The sequence below is a fragment of the Centropristis striata genome, chromosome 14 (genome assembly GCF_030273125.1).
Source record: "Centropristis striata isolate RG_2023a ecotype Rhode Island chromosome 14, C.striata_1.0, whole genome shotgun sequence".
NCBI classification, from domain to species: Eukaryota; Metazoa; Chordata; class Actinopteri; order Perciformes; family Serranidae; genus Centropristis; species Centropristis striata.
Window position 1 is genome coordinate 17401255 of NC_081530.1, and position 21429 is coordinate 17422683.

Sequence of the window (21429 nt, forward strand, 5' to 3'; positions counted from 1 at the left end):
GGTAAAATCGCCTACATCCTCAGTTGATCAGATCATGTGATTTTACCCCTTTAAGATAATGTCCTATTGTCAAGTGTGTGACTTAAGTGGATTTATTATGCCTAAATCGAAATAAAATGTGACTTAGGCAATTTTTTGAACATGCCTTTATGACTTACGTAATAAATGTCATATAATACGCTTTTGGTGAAGTTTTTTGTGTTTCCTGCAAAACTTGAAAAAGTGAATTAGGCGATTATTTTAACAGGGTGACGATATTGACCTTATATAATCTAATAACTGGTTGAGGTTAGGACTATTTATACACATGCGCAATGTGTCGCAAACGCTCATTAGTTGGCGCCAGCGCCAACTGGAAGCCAGTTCAATTTGGACTCGGAACCGAGGAGGTAAGCACCAGAAACTAGTGCTCCTGTAATGTTAGCTGGTCTTTAAAGCCAAGTAGTTTTACCTGCACGGTTCTGGCTCATGTATAAGTAGTTTGTGTGCATGTGTGTAAGGTTTTGTTTGAATTAAAGCAGCAGTTTGTGTGTTATTTTGCTGGTTGTGTTTGTAAACGCGGATGTAGTTTGACCTAAATTTGTGTTTCGCAAACTAGCGTCAAAGTTGACTAACTAACTTTAGCGAGATAAAAGTTGTCTGACTGGTAAATGTTTTAAAAAACTTCTGTTGAGGGAGCATAGTTTGAAAAGAGCTGAAAGAAGTAAACTGAGTCCTTCGTAGTCTGCTCATGGTTTGGTCGCAGGAAAAGTTAATCGAAACATGAGTCATGATTAAACTAACTGATTATGGTAGAAGAGATCACAACGAACGGGTTGTTTACCGTTTCATGATTGTGTGGTTGTAGATGAGTGTTGAATTCAAAGCATTTAAATAGAGCTACCTGGCACAAAATGTCCTCCCTGGGCCTTTGTGTTGTTGCTCCAGTTGGGGGCTTTCACTGCACGTCTCTTTGTGCTGTTCTCGGTTGTTTTGTCTCATGCAACTCCAGGATATAAAGGCAAAACATATCCCTATATTGATGTAAAGTTACTTAGATTTAAGTTGTAGTTGCAGTGTTTTGTTTCAGGGCGGGTGGCTGCAGAGCGTGGTCATTTTACGCGCTCATTATTATAATGTTGGCGCGTATGATGATGGGGTTTAATTCCTCAAACAATGTGGGGTTATGTGGTTTTTTTTATCGGGCCTAGTTTTGTATGTATAAGTGTGTTTTGTGCATATAGCTGTAGCTGGTTGATATTGTTTTCCTCTGGGGGCTAACTTCCTTGTTTTGTTGTAAACAAACACTAACTTTGCTTGCAAATTGTTCCCTTTTTTTCCAGACAGAAGCAGCAACAACCATGTCTAGACGAAGGTAATTACCTCTTTTTCTTGCTTTATGATTTATTATTATTATTATTGTCTTGATTGGTTGTTGCTCAGTTGTCAAAAATCCAGCTCGATGTTATGTTCAGTTTCATGTCTTTTCAGTGGTCGCCTGCAGAGAAGATCTGAAAATGTTCCACAGCAGATAAGCAAAGTAATTAAGGTAGAAAACCATCTAAAAACACCATAATGTAATCTTTAATGAGTGATTATATAGACAGTAATTTTCTAGATGGTCAGACAACCAACTTATAACAACTTTTCTTTTTAGCAGAGCAACAGAAAAAAGACTCAGCCCCTGTCAAAGCTGCACTGCGAGAAGGTATGCCAATTTATTATATCGGATAAATAAGATTTAACTCTGTAACTGCACAGGGTAAAGGTACGGCGACAAGGAAATACAGTTTAGCATCCGACCAGAAGTGCAGAAAAATGCAGAGTAATGTATAGAGAATAAATCTATTGAATAATGTGGGTGATGCATAGACTAGATTACAGTAAAAACATGAAATGTGAATGAATATGCAAAGGTATAGACAAGATTAGAATAAACAGCGGCAGGTACATGAATACAGTGTAAAGATCCAATATGTACAATAAGAAATTTTCTTTACATTTCAGAACCATCTGGTACTTGAAGGCATCTCTAAACCTTGTGATGCAGTTGTGACTTCACCTCTGCCTCATCTTGGGTGATTATCATTTATTGTTCAGCCAACAATTATTGACTCACAATTATGCCTAATATCCTCTGCTGGACAGTTTGTAACACACGTTTCTCTGTAACAATGCAACTATTATATACATTATCCACAATGCTTTCAATTATTAGTCTAATCTACAAAATGTCAGAACAAAAGTGATAAGTGTTGGGAAATGACCATAATAACCACATAGCACAAGGGGACATGATCAAATGTCTGTTTTGTCTGACCAATACTCCAAAACCTAAAGATAACACATTACATACATTAATTTGTAGTTGTAAGTGACCAAAAAGTACAAAAAAATGCCAGAATCCTCAAATTTAAGAAACTGGAACAATCAAATGCTTGTAATCTAACTATTGGCCAATCAAAATGATCGCTGATTATTTTTCATATGACTAATTATCTGCATGTTACAGATGGGGATCTTCTGAAGACGTGTGGGTGAAGATGGTCGTCAGGGAGCAGAATTACAAACACAGCAAGAACTTCATGCTGAAACATCCGGCGATACAACCCAGAATGAGATCGATCCTCCTCGACTGGTTAATTGAGGTGCAACTTCAGCTGCAACTCAGATTTATGTTGCTCCTGCTACTACTGGAGCCAATGGGTATCAAAAAGACATAACTGACACTTTCATTACATTTATTTACTTGTTTTGTTGTTGGTTTCACCAGGTGAGTGAGGCCTACACTCTTCACCGGCAGACGTTCTATCTGGCTCAGGACTACTTTGACCGGTTCATGCTGACGCAGAACAACGTGGAAAAAAACATGCTGCAGCTCATTGGGATCACCTGTCTCTTTATAGCATCAAAGATGGAGGTAAGCAGCAACTGGGAGGGATAAACAAGACGTTCCACATTTCACACATTACCCGTTTGTTGCAAAACCACCCAACAGCCATTGGAGAAACGGTCAACAAGTTTATTTCCTTGATGGCAGCAGTGCACACAGACACATCTCTAATCTATTTGCTGTTATTTTTATTCCTTGTAGGAAACGTGTCCTCCGAAGCTGTCGGAGATGGCCTATATCACCGCAGGGACCTACTATGAAGAGGAGATCCTTCAAATGGAGTTAATAATTTTAAAGGTAATATTATTAAAAGTGTGGCCTTGTTCTGAGTCATTAACAATCAATAAGATGGTGTTCATTTTTGCATAATTCTACTTTCCGTGTGTTATACAGGCGTTGCGTTGGAACCTTTGTCCTGAAACGGCCGTCTCTTGGCTGAAGCTTTACTTCCAGGTGGCATCGATGAACCATGACTCTGACCTGCTGGAGCCGCAGTTTCCACAGGACGCTTACATTCAAATGACGCGTGTAGGTGGACTGGATTCTTTATAAGCCTAAATACTGACAGACACCTTTTTCAAAACCTTCCAAGTTGCAACCAAAGAAAAAAAGCACTGTATTAGAGCCTTATCTGTCAGGGCTGTTTTATTGGATTTAATTCTGTTGTGACATCAGTGTCCAACAGCTTTCTCATCTTTTTTTGTATCCAATGCCAGTTTTTATGCTGATGATGGTTAAATCTTCCAACTTGAGCAGCTAATGCAAGGAACTAAAGCTTATATACTTATTTCTTTTTTGTTGTTATAGTCTGGCTTCTGACTAATGCTGTTCTGTCTTTCTGACTTTTCTAGCTTTTAGACCTGTGTATCCTCAACATAAACTCGCTGGACTTTGAGTATCGAGTGTTGGCTGCCTCGGTTCTGAGCCATTTTATTCAACAGGAAACTGCTGAGAAAGTTTCCGGTAAGACATGGGATTATTACATTTATAAAAATGTAGATATGAGTTTTCAGAGTCGGGGCGGGACAGGAAAGACCTGAGGGGCTATTATGGTATTGAAAAAAACAATGTCCCATCACTGTGATATATTTGTTTATTCCTTGTCTGCCACCTATTAATGGCACAAATGCAGCTATAACTACATCATATTGTCTGAGCTGTTATGGTCTGGATCAGTCTAACCCACATTGAGGTTACTCACTCCATGTAAACGTGTTTATCGTCCGTGCTCAGGTCTCTCAAAAGACGCCATCCAGCTGTGTGTTAACTGGATGGCCCCCTTCGTGGAGTCAGTCGGCTGGTTTGGCAGGGCGACACTGAGGGATTTCATCAAAATAAAGAAAGAAGACAGACACAACATCCAGACGCACACAGACTACATGGCCATGCTGGTTCGTATTTTTCTTCTACTGTTTAGGTGTTTCATTACATTACGCTAAGTGCATGAAACCTCTGTAGGAACAAATGCTAAATGTTACAAAAATTAAAAGAACAAGTGCATTTCTCCTAAACAAACCTCCTATTATGACTGAAAAGGGGGGAAAAAGGTTAGTGATCTTGTTTGAACAGATAGCTGGACTGTTCTGACTAACGTTAAAGTCCTTATCTGGGCTGCAAAATGTGTTTATTAATCAACAAGTCAAGCATCTAAATGATTAACAACTAGGGCTGAAAATTACTGTTATTTTTAACTATTAAATCAAAGATTCAGTCCATAAAAAAACAACAATCAAATGTTCATTGCTGCTACTGTATCAACGATTTCTAACTTTATTTTTTAGGATGATGTCAGTCTAAAGGAGGTGAAGAATCAGCTCCTCACTCCTCCCAACAGCTCAGAGAAAACACTGAACAGCAAGAGGACGACTCTGCAGTGAACAGATAGGAGACGGGGTGAACGTCCAAGGAAGACTGAGTTTACTAGAAACTGCTCCAAGCCAGTGAACCAGACAACTGTTAACTGGAATACGTCTGACGGGAGCTTATTTCACACATGCTGCTGTGAAATTGTCACTGAATGCATTATCAAAGACAATATTTATGAGACTTTTAAACCTTGGCCAAAGCTTTTTGCTTGATTTTTAACAACTGGGTGCTTTAATTCATAAAAGTTTTTAAAATTGTCAAGGGTCATTTCTAGGAAATGGCTTTCTATGAATGAAATTGATGTGCAATTGTTTACTTTTGTAGCATATTAAATATGTTCATAGTCAACGAAACAATTCAGGGTCAGTGGAAATTTTAGTGTTTTAAAATAGATGCTTGAAACCAGCCGAGTTTACTGCCGCTACTTCACCTGTAACTAAGTGTATAAGAGAACTTGGACACACTGATGTTCAGTACCAGTATGCACGTTTTCATGAACTCTAATGAAAGCCGTGTGGCAAAACACTGTCTGAATAAATGGCAAGCTCTTCTGTTTCTCAGCTATCTTTACCTTCTGTTGTAAACAAGCCATTGTTTGTGTAACTCAGGGTTATGTTTGATAGTCAATGATGTATTTTTATAAAGAATTCATTTCAAATGATTACAAGTGTACAAAAAATGAGCAACTGTATTTATTTAGATTATTTTCTACCACAAAATAAAAAATATACATTCCCAACCCCCCAAAAAGTCTGAAAGTGGTTTACTTTTCTCCTAGAAATACAGTTTGGCCATCGCCTGCAGGAATCTCTTCTTCCTCTTCTGTGCAGCCAGCTGCAGCACTTCCTCCGGGTTACTGGTGTTCAGCTCCGTCTGTCCGATCGCTTTTATCTGAGCGAACCATTAAAAGATTAATGCAAACTCTCGGCAGATTTGGAGTTAACTGTTCAACTTTTGCTTAATTTGGGTGCTGGAAACGTAAAACACTTTAAACCTTAACACCCACATTAAAAGTATTTAATAGTGCTGTTGAAATGTAGTTTATAATGGAATCCACATCTTACAAACAGGTGACACATTTTAATAAATTAAACTTGAGTTTGTCACAAAACTCTTTATAGCACAATAAAATATGAAACTGAAATCAGTATTGTTGACAACTTATTTACCACAGCTTTAAGGTGCTGTCAAATGTCTGAAAAGTGCTTGAATTTGACTTTGAAGAAAAAGGGTGGTGTAGTAATTTTTTCCATGACTGTATATTAACAGTTTCTTGTTCATTTTAATGCCTGGTACAACTAAAGGTACATTTGTTTATGGTTTTATTGATAATGATGTTGGTTATTATCAAGAAAACCATGGAAATGTCTAGAAATCAGCTCTTAAATTAAACTCTTATCTTTTGTTATTATATTTGTCCAAACAAATGTACCTTTAATTGTACCAGGCATTAAAATGAACAAGAAGTTAAAGAAAAAGGGTGGTCTAATACATTTTTCCATGATTATATATAAAACTGCTGTTGTAACACGGTATACAAAACTAGAATCTAAAATCCAAGTTGCAAGTCATCAAAACAGTAACTTAAATCCACATCTCTGCAGGCCAACGAATAAGAGTGATGTTATTTGCTGGAATTTTATCTGCTTACCGCTATCTGTCTCTTCTCCGTCTCGCCCCGTTTGTGGTGAATATCTAAACACTCTGTCAAGGAAGAACGAAAGGATAAACCAGTTCATGTACTCAGCAGCAGGTTTCTCTAATAGATTCTAGTGTTGGGTCTCTATTTGCTCTCATGAATCCATCCAATCATTATCAAAGGATACGTGTGAGGTACTCCAGGATGGTGACGTCCCAGATGTACTCGTAGAACGTGTCCATGGCATCGTGACTGTGGAGGCAAACAGAACTTGTTAGGGATGTTCAGAAGTATAACGCTCTTAGTGATCACTGTTGGCAGTGTTGTGCTGTACCTGTTCTGTTCTTGAAGAGCTTTAAACGCCGTCATGTAGTCCACCTCTCTGAGAAACTGACAGAGGACAGCAACCTAATGAGGACGAGAGACAAGCCGGTTGAGGACAGAAAAATCAAGAGCTAAAACTACATCAAACTTAAATTAAAATGACCCTGAAAAAGTGGAATAAATCCTGGGAATTCCATTGTGGTGATGACAGTATGAGCCTTGCCGCTTTTATGTTAGAATAAAGAAAACGAAGGTGTCGGTAGATATGTTAACGCTAAGTTAGTTGGCAGGTTGATTGAGGAGGACGCTATTGTAATCTTAAGAAAAATGGTTACGTTGAATAAATAGTCCTAGAACGCTGACGTCAGTTATCAGAGTTCATACACTTTAGCAGTGGTCAATTTAGATGAGTACTTACATACTAAAAGGGGGAGATTTCACTTAACCATACCAACAGCGATGGTATTACACTTTTAGGAGGAACGGTCTTCATTTCAGATAGACTACTCATTATTTTTTACATTGAACATGTGATTATCTATAGTCTATAGATAGATATAGTCAGATTGCAAGAGGAATACAGTAAGAATTTCAAGCATTTACAAGCACTTTATCCAAAATCCAAGCACTTTTTAAACCTTGAAAATACGTTTAAATTTAAGCATTTTCAAGGACTTCAAGCACGAACCCTGAGTTATGCAAGTGGAATTTGCGTTTGCTTAATCAGAACAACTCAACCATATCAGGCTCATTTACAGTCCCAAACTGCCATTTTTAATCCAATTTAGATCATTTGTGGAGATCTAAAATGTCCAATTTTTTCCCCATAAAGGTGACAAGTTTATCATGCCTGTTGAACGGACCATCTGCTGTGAGAAAGACCTATTAATGTTAAAATAACAGCATCTGGGTTGATTTCTGACCTGTGTGTGGCAGTTCATCATTGAACAGCACTTGATCATCCTCTTCAGGACCTGCAACAGTCGAGAGTTATGAGAGATTAAGTTCATGTTAATGTCACGTAATAGTCCAACAGTGGACTGAAACTACACTTCATTCATGTTTAGATCTTCATTTGTTTTTACATTATTGTAATTCACGTATTGAATATGTAGTATGTTGTATTTTGTAATCAAACAATATAGAAACACCCTCTAAATTGCACTGGAGTTGACAAAAATCTGGTTTTGTATTATTTGGTGTCAACAGCTGCTGAAGAGCTGCTCATTGTGACAGGAGGTGTAATGTTTGTCTCCTGTGTGTTGTACCTGGTCAGTGTAGACGTCAGGGGGAACAGCTTTGGTGAAGAAGTCGGAGCACACAGCTCCGGCCTGGAGGTAAAGGTTCAGTGCAGCAGAGTATTGATTGGTCACTGCAAGCAGAGAGACAAACAACAAGACCTCAATCAAAATGTTTATACTCACCCTGAATATGCGTTTTCACAGAAGACATTCTGACTTGGCATAGCAGAAAAAGCACAGGTGAAAATGTTTAAATTAATGTTGGAGGAATTCAATTTAGCCGATTGTATAGGTGCATTTTAATAAATTAGAATATCATAGAAAAGTTTATTTATGTCAGTAATTCAAATAAAAAAATGGAAATAACACATTATATAGATCCATTACACACAGAATGAAACATTTCATGTCCTAATTTATTTAATTTCTAAGTAATATTCCAAAAGACCAATTTTAAAAAATATGTTTAATATGAAAATGTTGGCCTCTGAAAAGTATGTCGATCTATATGACTCAATACTTGGTTGGGGCTGTTTAACTGAAACTACTGGAAATTGACTTTTCCATGATATTCTAATATATTGAGATGCACCTGTATTTAAGGTTACACCTGATCTTTTTTTACTGTTACAAGGTGAAATAACTGCTGTGAGAAAAACCGAATGTTGGAGCCAAGTTAGCAGTCAGATGTTTGGTGCTTTCAGTCAAACTCTAGGAAAATTATTCAGAGAGCCTCACACATCTGGTTCTACAAACAATTAACAACTCATATTTAACTCCAGTTTGCCTAAATCCATTAATGAGCATTTAAGGAAGTGGAAATACTTTCTGGTTGCATAAAGAAGAAAAAAAGGTTGGTGTTGTGTTTCTCACCAAAGTAGATATCTGCCTGTGTGATGAGCCACGACTGGTTGTTAGGGTTCAGTGTGAGGGCGTAGGACACCAGCTCTTTGACCGTCACTGCCACAGCCTCCACGTCTACTGCCTGTATGCTGCTCGACACACACACACATCACACACATTTAGTGGCTAGGTTTGAGAAATGTTAAGATATTTCATGAAAAAAGAAAAATGTTCTGACTTTGCAAGAGTAGACGGCCAAATGGAGAGATGTTCGGCTGTCACTTCATTCACAATATCATCCTATAGAGAGAGAGAGAACATGAGCAGTTTGTGATAAGAAGAGAGCAACTAAACACACTTAATGCAACATAAAAGTATTTTTTTTCCATTTCAGCAAACTGTTTATTTCCTCTTGTTTTGCTGTGAGAAATGTTGCATTCATGCGATTTGCAATAATCCAGAAAATTAGTCCCCACTTGAGAAAATTCACATGAAAGCCAGTGAAAATGTTGCAACATGACTTGCCAAGTTGATGTCATATTACACAAAAACAAGGCTGAAAAATAAATGCTGGCTGGTGGTAAGAAACCTGTTATTGCTTCATATATCGCCCGTCAATTATTCGTTCCCATGTAATTTGCACAATGGAATTAGGTTGTAACTGTTAGTTGCTGTGCACATAGAGTGACCTAGATTAGTTAGAAAAGTTATTTATTAGAATTAACCCTGAAACAAGTCAGGTGAAGCAATTCTACACATATTAATAACATTCTGAGAGATAAAATACAATACATCATCTTTGTATCGGCATGTTGTTTCCACATTATGACCTGAAGCTCCTGAACACACCAAAGTCAGAAGAAAGACCATGTGAATGCACCAATAATCCTACTATTACACAGACTTTGTCCTAACAGCTAAAATCAGACACATACCCGCACTATGCTGTGGAGCCTCACAAACAGTGAGATGAGGGTCGTCAGCACCAGCGGCTCCTGTCAGACATAAGATGGAATTTGTTATCTTTGCATTAATAGCATCTCATCCAATGTTAATTTCATACATCCAGAGGGTTTAGGTTTAGTTTATTGAATACTTACTCTAAGTTTCTTGATGAAAGTGATGAATTTGCTCCTATAAATGGGTTAGACAATGAAAATATATCAGACTCTTTCACCTGTATGTGCTTATATACAGATTATAACGGTGTTGCAGTGCTCTTTCTCTGCATTATTCTGATAATCTTCAGTAGTAGTGGGGATGTTAGCAGCGTACCGGGGCAGGATGCCCATAGACGACTCTCTGTGTTTAATGAGGCCCACTCGGCCGTCGTTGTTCCTCTTGTGCTGGATGGACACGCTGCAGATCTGCACCACCACTTCCCACAGCTCCTTGGCTGTGCGCCGACACTCTTTAGGACCCGGGAGCTCTTTGCACGTTGAAGCAAGGAGCTGACCGATCTGTCAGACGGAAACAGAGGAGACAAGTGAAAACACGGCAGTGAGACAGAGCCAGAGGAGGGTCTGTCATCAAAAACTCTGTTTTTAACTCTCATTGAGATCCAAGTGTTAACAAAAGGTACCCAATATGTCCAACTGATTTATGGGAACATGGAAAATGTATACAAACATATACAAACAAAATGATGGACTCTATACTTCATAAATTGTATATAACATTAAATATTTTGGTAGCATTAAATGGCTCGTTAAGTTTCCATCTCAAAATACGAATGATATGGCTTAAACCTGCAATAATTCATTTTTATGGCAGTGCTTAAAACCTGTATAAAACATTGATATAATGTCACTTTTAATTTAAATAGTTGTCAATTTACAGATTGAGCACACATGAAGCAACGTTACTATTAATTTTGGGGCTTTTTCGTGTATATTTTTCCCAATTTGTTAATATAGAATTATTAATTGGTGCGTCTTTTAAAAAAGTGCTGCTACAAGCAGATACAGCATGGCATGTGAGAATTAAAACCATCTTAAAGAGAAATTAAAAGAGTAACAGATAAACACACAAACTGGTGGTTTAAAGATATGTTGGTTATTGTTGTATCCGTTTAGTAAGCTCATACCTGTTCCTTTACAGAACCTACAAAGCTTTTACTGTAGCTCAGTAAAGTGTAATCTAGAATTAACATTACAGAAGACATCTTACAACATTTCTTAACCTACAGAAATGTTTTTTGGGCTTCTTGGAACAGTATAAGAGGGAATGATAACATCTGTGTAACTGCTACAATGTGGGAGAAACAGACTTTGTACCTTGATGTACGGGTTGTTCATGACCAGAGACGGTGGCACCTGCAGAGTCAGATAATCGTTCTCCCTCCAGTTCAACATGAAGGCGACACACTCCTCTCCTACCACCTGACGCAGAGGCAGGTCTGGAGGCAAAGACAAGATAGCTGTGATTTTGTGCATCTTTTGCTCATGTTGTTTATAATGTTTTAGGTTGGTGAGAGAAGTGTTTCAGGTTTTTTTAAACTCTAAGTCTAGACTAAGTCTAACTAAGTCCAAACTTCATAAAGTATCACTTATTCCACTGCAGGGTTAATCTATTATGAGCAAGCTGTGACTTTACTCATATACAGTCATGGAAATAGTGATTATACCACCCTTGTTTTCTTCAATTTCTTGTTCATTTTAATGCCTGGAATAACTAAAAGGTACATTTGTTTGGACGCGTTCAATGGTTTTCTTGATAATTGATAATAACCAAAATCATTATCAAGAAAACCATGGAAAATGTCTAGAAATCGGCTCTTAAATTAAACTCTTATGAGCTATTTTTGTTGTCATCATTAGATTTATCCAAACAAATGTACCTTTAGTTGTTCTAGGCATTAAAATGAACAAGAAATTGAAGAAAACAATGATCTAATAATTTTATCCATGACTGTAGTTAAGGTACAATCTTAATATTTGAGTGCATTCAAAAGAGTTTAAATATTTATTTTTGCCACAAAATTTAAAGCTTTCAGAACCAGATTTACAGCCTAACATAGGACAATTAAAAACAAATCACAGGTAGTTCAAGGAAAGGTTATAAATTCCACAGTGTTTTTATCCACTCACCATGAATCCTCATCTCCAGGTACCCTCTGACCCTGCTCACCAGGTCGGGGGGCGGTCGCTCCTTGCTGCCCTCGGCCGCCATCGTCTCGTGTGCGCGGACCTCCAGCAGCAGCATCTCGTTCAGCATCACCTGCCTCAGCTTCGGGGAGAACTCTGTCACAAGCTCCAGGCAGGCTGAGAAAAGCTGCCGAGCATGGGCGAAGTCCTGAGACATCAGGAAACGAGTTAATGCACCACTTGTCCTCGTCCCAGTAGGGTTTAAATATTTGTGGTAAGCAATTTGATATTTTTTTTACTGTTAATAAAGCTTTTTCAACATTTTGGATCCACAGCACCCCCAGAGAGAGAGCTCAAACATTCTCCACCAATCAGAATTATGCATCAAAATGGATAATTATGCCAGTAAATTAGATTTCTGAGCTGTGGTCACGGAGGCAAACCTTTATTGATATGCAGTGAAGTCCTTTGGCCATCAGGATGTAAACCAGGTCCTTCGTCAGGTTGTCTTTGATGCCGAGGATCACGTTTATGTAGTCTGGAGGAACTTCCCACTGGACACAGAAAGTAGTATTTTAATTATTCAAGTTTCAAGACAATGAATATTACAACTTTCACATAATGTTAAATAACTTTAAGAGGCATGTGTTTTTAACTGATTATTTTACTATTTATTTATTTTCCTATGTAGCTATCTATTTACCTATCTAATTGTTCATCACATTGTTTATATTTTCTTTCCCGTTGTATTTTAGTTTTTATCCTCTCCTGTTGTGTTTTAGTCTTTTATTTTCTATCCTGTTGTCTTTTAGTCTTTTAGTTTTTATCCTGTCCTGTTGTCTTTTAGTCTTTTAGTTTTTAGCTCCACATCCCCACGGGGTCTGCCCGTGGGGATGTGGTCTTTGAGATTCCCTGGGCCCAGGGGACTAGGCGGCTCTGCACCATGTGTGGAGTCCGCTCTGGTCTACCCGCGTCCTGGTGGTCTCTGTGATGGCGTCCTCTATGGCTGTGGGCTCTGGCACCTCTCTGTGTGGATGCTCCCACAGGTTGCTTTTTCCTCATCTGGATCCTCGGTGCCTTGCCATGTCTCTACACTGTCAATCAATATGTGCTGTGTGTGAGTCTGAGTGTGTGTTTTTTGTATGTATACTTACAGATGTGTATGTGGGGGAGGGAGGGGTGGGTTTTGTCCTTTTTATTGTTTGTTTTTATTCTTTATTTTTTTTGTAAAGCACTTTGTGTTGCATTTTTATGTATGAAAAGCGCTATATAAATAAAGTTTGATTTGATTTGATGTGTAAAGTGAGTCATGTTGTTTTTCATATTGTACATTTCTCTAAAGAGTTATTATACAGTCATGGAAAAAATTATTAGACCATTGTCTTCTTTAATTTCTTGCTCATTTTAATGCCTGGTACAACTAAAGGTACATTTGTTTGGACAAATATAATGATAACAACAAAAATAGCTCATAAGAGTTTAATTGAACAGCTGACATCTCGCCATTTTCCATGATTTTCTTGATAATGATTTTGGTTATTTTCAAGAAAACCATGGAAAATGTCTAGATATCAGCTCTTAAATTAAACTCATATGAGCTGTTTTTGTTATTATCATTATATTTGTCCAAACAAATGTACCTTTCGTTGTGCCAGGCATTAAAATGAACAAGAAATTGAAAAAAAAAACCAATGGTCTAATATTTTTTCCCATGACAGTATATGTAAAAAAACAAAATCCTGAATGTCTTTGATATCAGCCCTTTCTCTTCCAGTATCAGTCTGTTGACCTCTGACCTTGCTGTTGACCCTCCAGAAGGGCCGTTCGGCCATGCCGTGGAGTTCGATGAGGATCTGTCTGATTCTGCGTGGCTCCAGTGAAAGGATGAGCTGCTGCTCCAGCTGCCCAATGTTCACACTCGCTGAAGCTGAAACAAAAAGCATGATGTCACTTTCTTGTTGATGAGACAGTCTGACAGACATCAAACAGATAAAGATAATATCAGCGCTGTACCTGGAATGTCATAGAAAGACGGCAGCGGCTTGGCGCTGAGGTTGATCGTGGCCGATCTCTTCCTCAGCTGCTCCACCAGGACCTTCCTCTCCTCCTCCTTCAGCAGCTCCATGAACAGCTTATGAGAGGAGACGACAAACAGCAGAGGCAGCTCCTCCAAGGTTTCACACAGAGTCCTGCAAGACCAGAACAGTCTCATTCAAACAATTCATTTTTAGCGTGCTTTAACAGCGTCTAGGTTCTGCTGTTTCTTTAGACTCAATAAAGGTTTTATTTTGACTTCAGCTCGTACATCAGCGTTTAATCATTTCTGTCTCTGCTGTCACTCACTTGATGAATGTGGCCATGTGTCTTCTGGATGTCTCAGACGGACGATCCTTTTCCAGCGACAGTGTACACACCTGCAGAGTAAAAGAAATTTTGATGTACAGCAGCTTTCAAAGGACCCTGAGACTTTCACATATAGAATGCTGGCTCAAATCCCCACAATCCATCTAGATTTGTAATATGTGTCACTTTATAACCTACACATCTACCAAAAATTGTATTTATTTTCATGCTTTGTCTGCAAACTTAATGTTTCCGTTTCTTGTCTACAACTTAGTTTCTGAATTGTTTCCGTCTATCCATTTATGTCATATTCTGTTCTTTTGTTCCTAAAAACAATTTAAAAAATAGTACAGCAGCTTTCTATTTAATTTATTTCTCATGAGAAATATTCCAGTTAAGTCCCGGATACACATTGAACTCTTCAAACCTCAGCACAGCCTATACCACTCTGAAAAAAATGGTTTCATATAAATCATTTCTGTTGGTTTTATATTATGAAAATATAATGTCTAACTTAAACAATGAATCCTCATCCCTGCAATTTCTTTAGTTTTTGCATTTGTGTTTGAGTGTTAATGGACAAATTTCAAACACACATAACACATATGTGATTCTAGAGCATATTCGTATTATTTAAGGTAATTTGAGCTTTATTTAATAGTTACTATCAGAGAGCAAAGACAAACAACAAGTCAGACTTACATCTGAGATGTATGATCAGAGGTTTGTGCATTTATCAAGTCCCCAAGCATTAATTACTCCTGCAAGAACCCCAAATCAATAGACACTTGGGATATAAGAAGGTGAGAAAGTACCTCTAAAATGAAGTCCACCATCCGTTTACTGGGCTTGAGGAGGAGCTGCTGGAAACGCACACTGAGGACTTCTCCTTCCAAAGCATCACGGACAGCGTTGCAAACACACAGCTTGTAGCAAACGTCATCCAGACTCGATTCCCTGTAGAATGTAAAAAAATAAATTGTTTGTGGATATGCAGAGAGACTGTCTGCACTATAAACTAAATTTAAAAAATAAATTAAGTTTTGATTTGGGATTGCAGTGTGGTCTCACCCTTGTTGGACTTTGTAGAGGAACTCTCTGAGAACAGACCGTCTGAAGTTGTTTGGTAAACTGCGACACACGTTGTCTTTGATGAAGGCTTCAATGACAGCCTGTCAGAGAGAGGAAGTGGACATTTATTAGCATGATTTACATCATGTTAAGAGCTACTACTCGGGGTCACCGCAGCATCTCTGACCTGGTAGTTGTGCGCCCTGATCATGCTGTTAATCTGATTGTAGGGCGTGTTCTGGGAGTCTGACAGGTCACAATCTTCACTCAAAGCTTTGCAGGCGTTCCAGTAGCCAGCAAGACGTTTCTCATCCAGGTGAACATGGATAGGTGAGTCCAGCTGAAGAATAAACACATGAACAACTGAGACCCACAAACACTGCTGGTGAGTAGAGATGTATGAGATGCAACTCTACTACACTAGTCAGCACCACAAATAGTATTCTGTTTACCTTATTGTTACCATACTAAAACTATATTAATAGTTATATTATTTTATTAATGCACACACTGAGGTTACTTATTGATATACTCGAAATATCAAGACACTGAAATGTCTTCTTGTTCAAATGTTGCTATAAATTGTTAACTATAAGGCTCATTTCCGAAGGATATATTTTCCCAAATAATGTGTTTTTTGTGAACTGGCATTTAGAGAGTTATTGGCATGTGTAAAGGATAATCTATTTATAAAGCAAGAAGCGTCTGTGTGTGTGTGTGTGTGCGTGTCTAGGGCATATCTCGCTGACCGTTAGTCAGACTGACCTAAGATTTCGTATGTGGCTTGCGCATGGCACGAAGGTGTGCATCCTTGATTTTGAAGATTTTTGAATTCATTTTTCAAAATATCATCATTATTTACATAGGACGTGTTGCAGCATTGCAACATAGGCCTACACCTGGTCAGTAACACAATTCACTCAGGATTTCCACGCCTGACTCATCTCATCTGTAAGTCTATTTAGCCTACCTATCTTTCAGAGTTTTAAAGTGTGCTACAAGGTTCGATTTCCCAATAATATTGGAATGGTTTCTAGTGAATATCAATGTTCAATGTGAATGTGCTGGATGGTGTGCGTACCTTAGGAAAAGTAAGTGTTTTATGGAGTTGCAGACGTTGTAGTGTGGCATGTAATGTTCGAATACATACTTGGGTGATTGACGTGACGCTCAATTTTTGTGTTCCCAGTGACAAATATTACTAAAATTTGATAATATTTCATTAAAATTAATGTTTTAATATGCAGTTCATTCTTCTACATCTAATCCATCTGCAAACAATGAGTATCGTTCTTCAACTATGCAAATATTCTGTTTTGAACATGACATTTGTCCACCGGTGCAACTGTCCTAGGTAGCATTACTTATCTTAAAACAACTGTAATTTAATAAAAAATTAATCTAAATACATTAAAATACTTGAATGCATGTCATACGAGTGTTTACTTAATGAATCTAGAGGATATAAGTGTTAAGGTCCCTATGTAGAGTTATTATGACACATTACATTTTGTCCGCAAAACTGGTGTCCTCCTGGAGCAACGCCATTATGTAGATATAAAACAGGCATTAATGTGACCACCCCATTACTGAGAGGGGTCCTTCCAGAATCAGGAAGGACAGAAGACATCTCTGGAGCAGGTGGACGGCACACAAGATCAGTTCTGTCTCAAATATTTTCATAATATTACTATTTCCGTGCAGTGTTGGAACTGGTCGTCTTGAGGTAGTCCTTTGGTACAACGCAGTTTAAGTATTGATCTGAATATTTTTATCAATTTACATTGATTGATCATTGAAAATAATGTAAATTGATAAAAAAAATATTCATAACTAATATGCCTTGGGCTTAATTCAGTTATGAATTATTCACATATAAGGGAATATAATTGTATGTCATTTGACATATATTTTTTTGAAATATTCTGTTTTTCACTTTTCACGTCAACCATCCACTTGCAACAGGCACTGCACGAGTATTCATAATGCACAGTGCAAAGAGCCAGACACTGCTTTTTAAATAGGATTTGATAAATGAAAAATATGATTCACGATTTCAAATTACTGCAACAATATATGTAATATTTTTCGACAATTAACCTTATAGATTATGCATAATTTTGACTGTATTCTGAGTTGGGGTTTTTTTACTTGTAAGTTTAACGTCACGGAAATGAGTCATTAGAAACTTCCCTACTGGTAAGAAGACAATCTTGACATGTAAAGAAATAAACAAGTTAAATCTACCTTTGTTAACAGTTCCTTTGTCTGTCTGAAGTGATCCCGGGCTTTCTCATAGGCCGTTTGGTCTGTGCAGCCTTGTTGGAAAAAAATCCCTCCTAAATCATAATGCACCTGAAACACCAATACAGTACAAATTAGAACAATTTTAGATGCAACAAATTTGAAATTCTATTATGTTTGACTAACACTGCATTGTGAGTTAAGTTTTTGACAAGTAGTATGTTTTACAATAAAAACTTGTTATATTCATTTGCTCCCAGGATAAATCAATAAAAATGTATCTAATTGTAATCTGGATGAGTTGTACTCTAAGACAACAGTGTGCTGTCCACTGACCTGACAGTGCAGCTCATCAGCACTAATGCGAAGCCCTGCGGTCGAGGACTCTGTCTCTCCGTTGGCAGCAGCATCAGCAGCCAGCAGGTCCAGAGTCCTCAGGGTGTGAACGTAGAAATCTTTCTTCAGCTGCAGAGCTCCTTCCAGGACACTGATGGAGTCGGTCGCCTGCTCTTTCAGCTGACGGCATAATAAAAGTAGATTTCATTTGACCTTCTAAACTAGAATTGTCTAGAGAGTGTACAAGGATCAAACAAGGATTACTGGAAATGTGATAATTTGAAATGTTGTTCATCCAGACCTTTAAAGTAACCAAAACTCACCACAGTAAGGATGTTTTCAGTCATCTCCTTCTCCTGCTGCACAATACTTAACCTACGCAAGAAAATAAGAACTATTTTTAACTGAGCACCTAAAAGCAATGAAATGTGCAACTTTGTCTGGATGTTTCACATGAGCATGACTGAGTTTATTTGCCAAGTAAACAACTGAAGTTTCTAAAGCTCCTAAATCAAAGGGTGGTAACAGCATTTACATGTTCATCTGGTGAGGTCCCGGTTTGGTCTGTTTCTCTGGAAAGCTGCTCAGCACGATGGTTCTGATAGCCCTTTGAAAAACACAAGAAGAAATTATTTGTTATTCTCTCTATTTAAGCTGCTACTTTCTTTCATCTACATTTCTTCTTTGTGCTGACCCCAGTGGGTTAGCGCCTCTGGCCTCAGTGAGTTTTGTGTGTCGTCACTGAGCCTCTTACTTACCAGCGGTTGTATATGATGACAGCCATGGCCGTGGTAGGAGGCAGAGTGGAAAGGTCCAGGTCCACGTGTTTCACTCCGGGTGGCACTTTGCTCACACACAGGAGCTCGTTCAGTAACATATTTAATACTGGAATGGTTAATCTGGAAGAGAAGAAGGAGAAATCATTACAGGATGCCAACATCTGTATGATTTGAAAGAAGCATGATAAGACATGCTGAGAATTTTTAAACTGATAATTCTGTCTTTTTCTGATAGATGATCAGGAAGTAACCCTTCCTAAATGTTGTAATATCATACTTGCTGACCCAACAACTCTGCAGCAGGTTTGAAAGTCATGTTTCATTTAAAAAAGAAAATTACTCAATTTTCACAGCCAGAAATTTCAGCCCTTAAATCAAACGCTTTCGGCAGAAAAGTAAACAAACTCAAAGCTTAAAATATTCTTCTACATGTCTCATTTAAAACTTTGCTCAACATAAACGACTTGCACTAACTGGATCCTGTAAAAAAACAAAACTCTAAAACTGCTTAACTGCTTTGAGTTCAGAGGGTGAATGGTAACAGAAAGCCAGAGGCATTATTGGATGAAGGCCTCTGAATTGACTCAAAAATGGCAAAGTAAACAAGCTTATTTAAAAAACTGTTTAAAGAGCCTTTCATACACACAAACTTACCCTTTCTCAAGAGCATCCAGATCCCACTTCATAAAAGCAGCTACTTTCAGTGCCAGCAGCTTCAGGGTGCGGTTCCTGCGGTTGTCTGCCGGAGGCTGGACTTGATTCTGTTCGTTCACCGAGGGCTTGGACGCCTGCTCCAGGAACTGGATGATCAGCTGCACCGGCGTCGGGTCTGTGGGAACATACAGATAAACACATCAATAAGCACACAGTCCATTCATTCAAGGTGTCCACGTATAGCATTATGATTTTGACACCCAAGAAACTCTCAAAAATCACAATATAGTTTGGTTTGTTACACACAGTAGTGAGAAAATTCACAATAAAACAACAAAACAAACTTCCAACTTTCCAACAATTTTTTGGAGTGAATTCTTCTTTAATTGGTAATTAATATACAATAGTAAGCTGACCTGCATTTGGCTTCTGTAGGTGTTTCTCCAGCAGGCTGCCATCCAGGAGAAACTCAAACCAGGAGGTCTGAAGAGGCGTGCTGGGCCGGCCGCTGGTCACAGCAGCCACCCGGTCTGCCGTCTCCGCACTCATCCTCCCCTGGAGAACAGAGAAAAAGATTTAAATTTCACCTTTAAAAAAAAAAAAAATCACAGTCACCTACATCGGGGAACATAATTATAACTGGAATGTCAGCAGACGTGTCAGAAAATGACACTGAAGATATATAATATACACATTTTGTTTAATTTTCTTTTCTCCAACAATGTTTGTTGTTACAGTTATGTACAAAAACACCAAGACAAACGTATCTTCACCTAACTCACACAGATAGATGGTTAGCTCTGTCTGACTTGCACCTTACAATGTTTATGGTGAACCATTAACTGTTCATGTTTTGGAATATTTGTTTTGAATTTGTTCCTTACTGTCCATTTGTGTTTTTGTATTGTTTTTTGCACCTTCATGACAATCTTCATTGCTCATATTTTGTTTATCGGCACCCTATATATTTGCAATCTTTGCCACTTTAGACTGCAAAGTTTTATCCTTTCTTATGTTATGTATGTGAAAACTTACTTAGCAATAAAACCTGATTCTGGATAAGGTCACTTTTCATTATATATTATTCATCATATAAACTGGTCATACTTGCAATTGAGTAAAAATTAACATTAAAGTAAGGGTATTTTATTTGGAAAGCAAAACTCTTCCACCGCTGATTACGATATATTTTCTGTTCATCACATTTATTGTTAATTGTATTAAAAGTGGTTAGAGAAGCGGATTAAGTAAACAACCTCCCATGTACGTCAACATTATAATACCCAGCCAGGTAGAGACTTATGTTAGATCGTATCAATGTATGTGTATATGTACTAAAGATGATATATATTGTACATTATTTATTAAGTATAATACGGTTGGGATCGTGAAAGCAGCAAGTTAGCTTCTTATAAGTGATAGTGGCCAGGAGAGGTTTAATCTGATTTACATGTTGTCCCGAGTGGGCGGGGATTTAACTTGTTCGCAATTACAATGGGAACATGACCATAGATTGACAGCTCTAAGGTGGCTCGGGGCTGCAGCGGTGTGTAAATCAAGCGCAACGCTTCCATCCATTCTCTGTTGTGTTCGGAGCTGCCGTTGGTTTGAGCTAATATTCCAGCTAACTAGCGAAACTCAACAGCCCGACCCGGGCTCAGAGGGGCGGGTTAGCTTACCTTGACAGGTCAGAAAGAACAGATAAAAGATATCTGAGATAAATGTACACAAAAAATCTAAAAAATTAAAAGCTGGAACAGCTGCAGGGGCTGTTTGGCTCTCACATAATTCAATCGGCGCTTCGACATCTCGCCGCCGTGTTTCCGGTTCCGCTTCGTCGCCAGGGAGACACACAGTGCGCTGCGTTTACGCATATTTATACTCCGAGCGGTATAACAGTAGTGCCCCGAGCACTGGTCCCTACAGCTATTGCTGTATGGGACTAGTGCTCGGTGCGATTGCCCCGTGGCCCTAATAAAGTCTACGGCTCGGCATCTCAACCTCTGAATTCTGCCAACATCAAGCCTAGTTTTGAGTTTTTCCTTCAATTCCAAATCTCCTGAGATTTCACTTAATATCACTTAACAATAATAATGTAAAAACAATGAAACATTGTAGACATTAAAAATAA

At 38.2% G+C, this 21429-nt stretch overlaps 2 protein-coding genes across 4 annotated transcripts; one reads left to right on the forward strand and one right to left on the reverse strand.

The window, feature by feature from the left end:
- Window positions 1-299: 299 nt before the first annotated feature.
- LOC131985387 (G1/S-specific cyclin-E2-like) lies at window positions 300-5488 on the forward strand. 2 transcript variants are annotated; one of them, XM_059350456.1, is made up of 12 exons: window positions 300-389; window positions 1323-1354; window positions 1471-1528; window positions 1637-1687; window positions 1987-2057; window positions 2492-2627; window positions 2753-2899; window positions 3074-3169; window positions 3266-3400; window positions 3724-3835; window positions 4106-4263; window positions 4654-5488. In XM_059350456.1, the coding sequence occupies exons 1-12, from the start codon at window positions 315-317 to the stop codon at window positions 4747-4749; spliced, it is 1167 nt and encodes a 388-aa protein (XP_059206439.1). In that variant the 5' UTR covers window positions 300-314; the 3' UTR covers window positions 4750-5488. The 2 variants fall into 2 exon arrangements, with proteins under 2 accessions (XP_059206439.1, XP_059206440.1); XM_059350457.1 differs by having other exon boundaries at window positions 1640-1687.
- ints8 (integrator complex subunit 8) lies at window positions 5421-21202 on the reverse strand. 2 transcript variants are annotated; one of them, XM_059350454.1, is made up of 28 exons: window positions 21083-21202; window positions 19715-19853; window positions 19299-19473; window positions 18624-18764; window positions 18401-18472; window positions 18189-18240; window positions 17866-18045; window positions 17533-17640; window positions 15473-15625; window positions 15286-15386; window positions 15030-15171; window positions 14215-14285; window positions 13885-14060; window positions 13668-13798; window positions 12315-12425; window positions 11875-12079; window positions 11062-11183; window positions 10061-10245; window positions 9886-9919; window positions 9721-9780; window positions 9024-9085; window positions 8816-8934; window positions 7970-8073; window positions 7625-7675; window positions 6712-6785; window positions 6565-6629; window positions 6390-6433; window positions 5421-5629 (listed from the first exon to the last, which is right to left on the reverse strand). In XM_059350454.1, exons 1-28 carry the CDS (start codon window positions 21170-21172, stop codon window positions 5513-5515), a joined length of 3084 nt encoding a protein of 1027 aa, XP_059206437.1. In that variant the 5' UTR covers window positions 21173-21202; the 3' UTR covers window positions 5421-5512. The 2 variants fall into 2 exon arrangements, with proteins under 2 accessions (XP_059206437.1, XP_059206438.1); XM_059350455.1 differs by having other exon boundaries at window positions 5422-5629; window positions 20978-21108.
- Window positions 21203-21429: the final 227 nt, after the last annotated feature.

Coding starts and splice junctions, on each gene's coding strand:
- LOC131985387 (XM_059350456.1), top strand. CDS start 315: ATGTGTCGCAAACGCTCATTAGTTGGCGCCAGCGCCAACTGGAAGCCA. Junction 3,836..4,105: donor AACTGCTGAGAAAGTTTCCG/GTAAGACATGGG, acceptor GTCCGTGCTCAG/GTCTCTCAAAAGACGCCATC. Junction 4,264..4,653: donor CAGACTACATGGCCATGCTG/GTTCGTATTTTT, acceptor TTTATTTTTTAG/GATGATGTCAGTCTAAAGGA.
- ints8 (XM_059350454.1), bottom strand. CDS start 21,172: ATGCGTAAACGCAGCGCACTGTGTGTCTCCCTGGCGACGAAGCGGAAC. Junction 19,474..19,714: donor CCTACAGAAGCCAAATGCAG/GTCAGCTTACTA, acceptor ATGTTCCCACAG/ACCCGACGCCGGTGCAGCTG. Junction 14,286..15,029: donor TGGTGGACTTCATTTTAGAG/GTACTTTCTCAC, acceptor TTTACTCTGCAG/GTGTGTACACTGTCGCTGGA.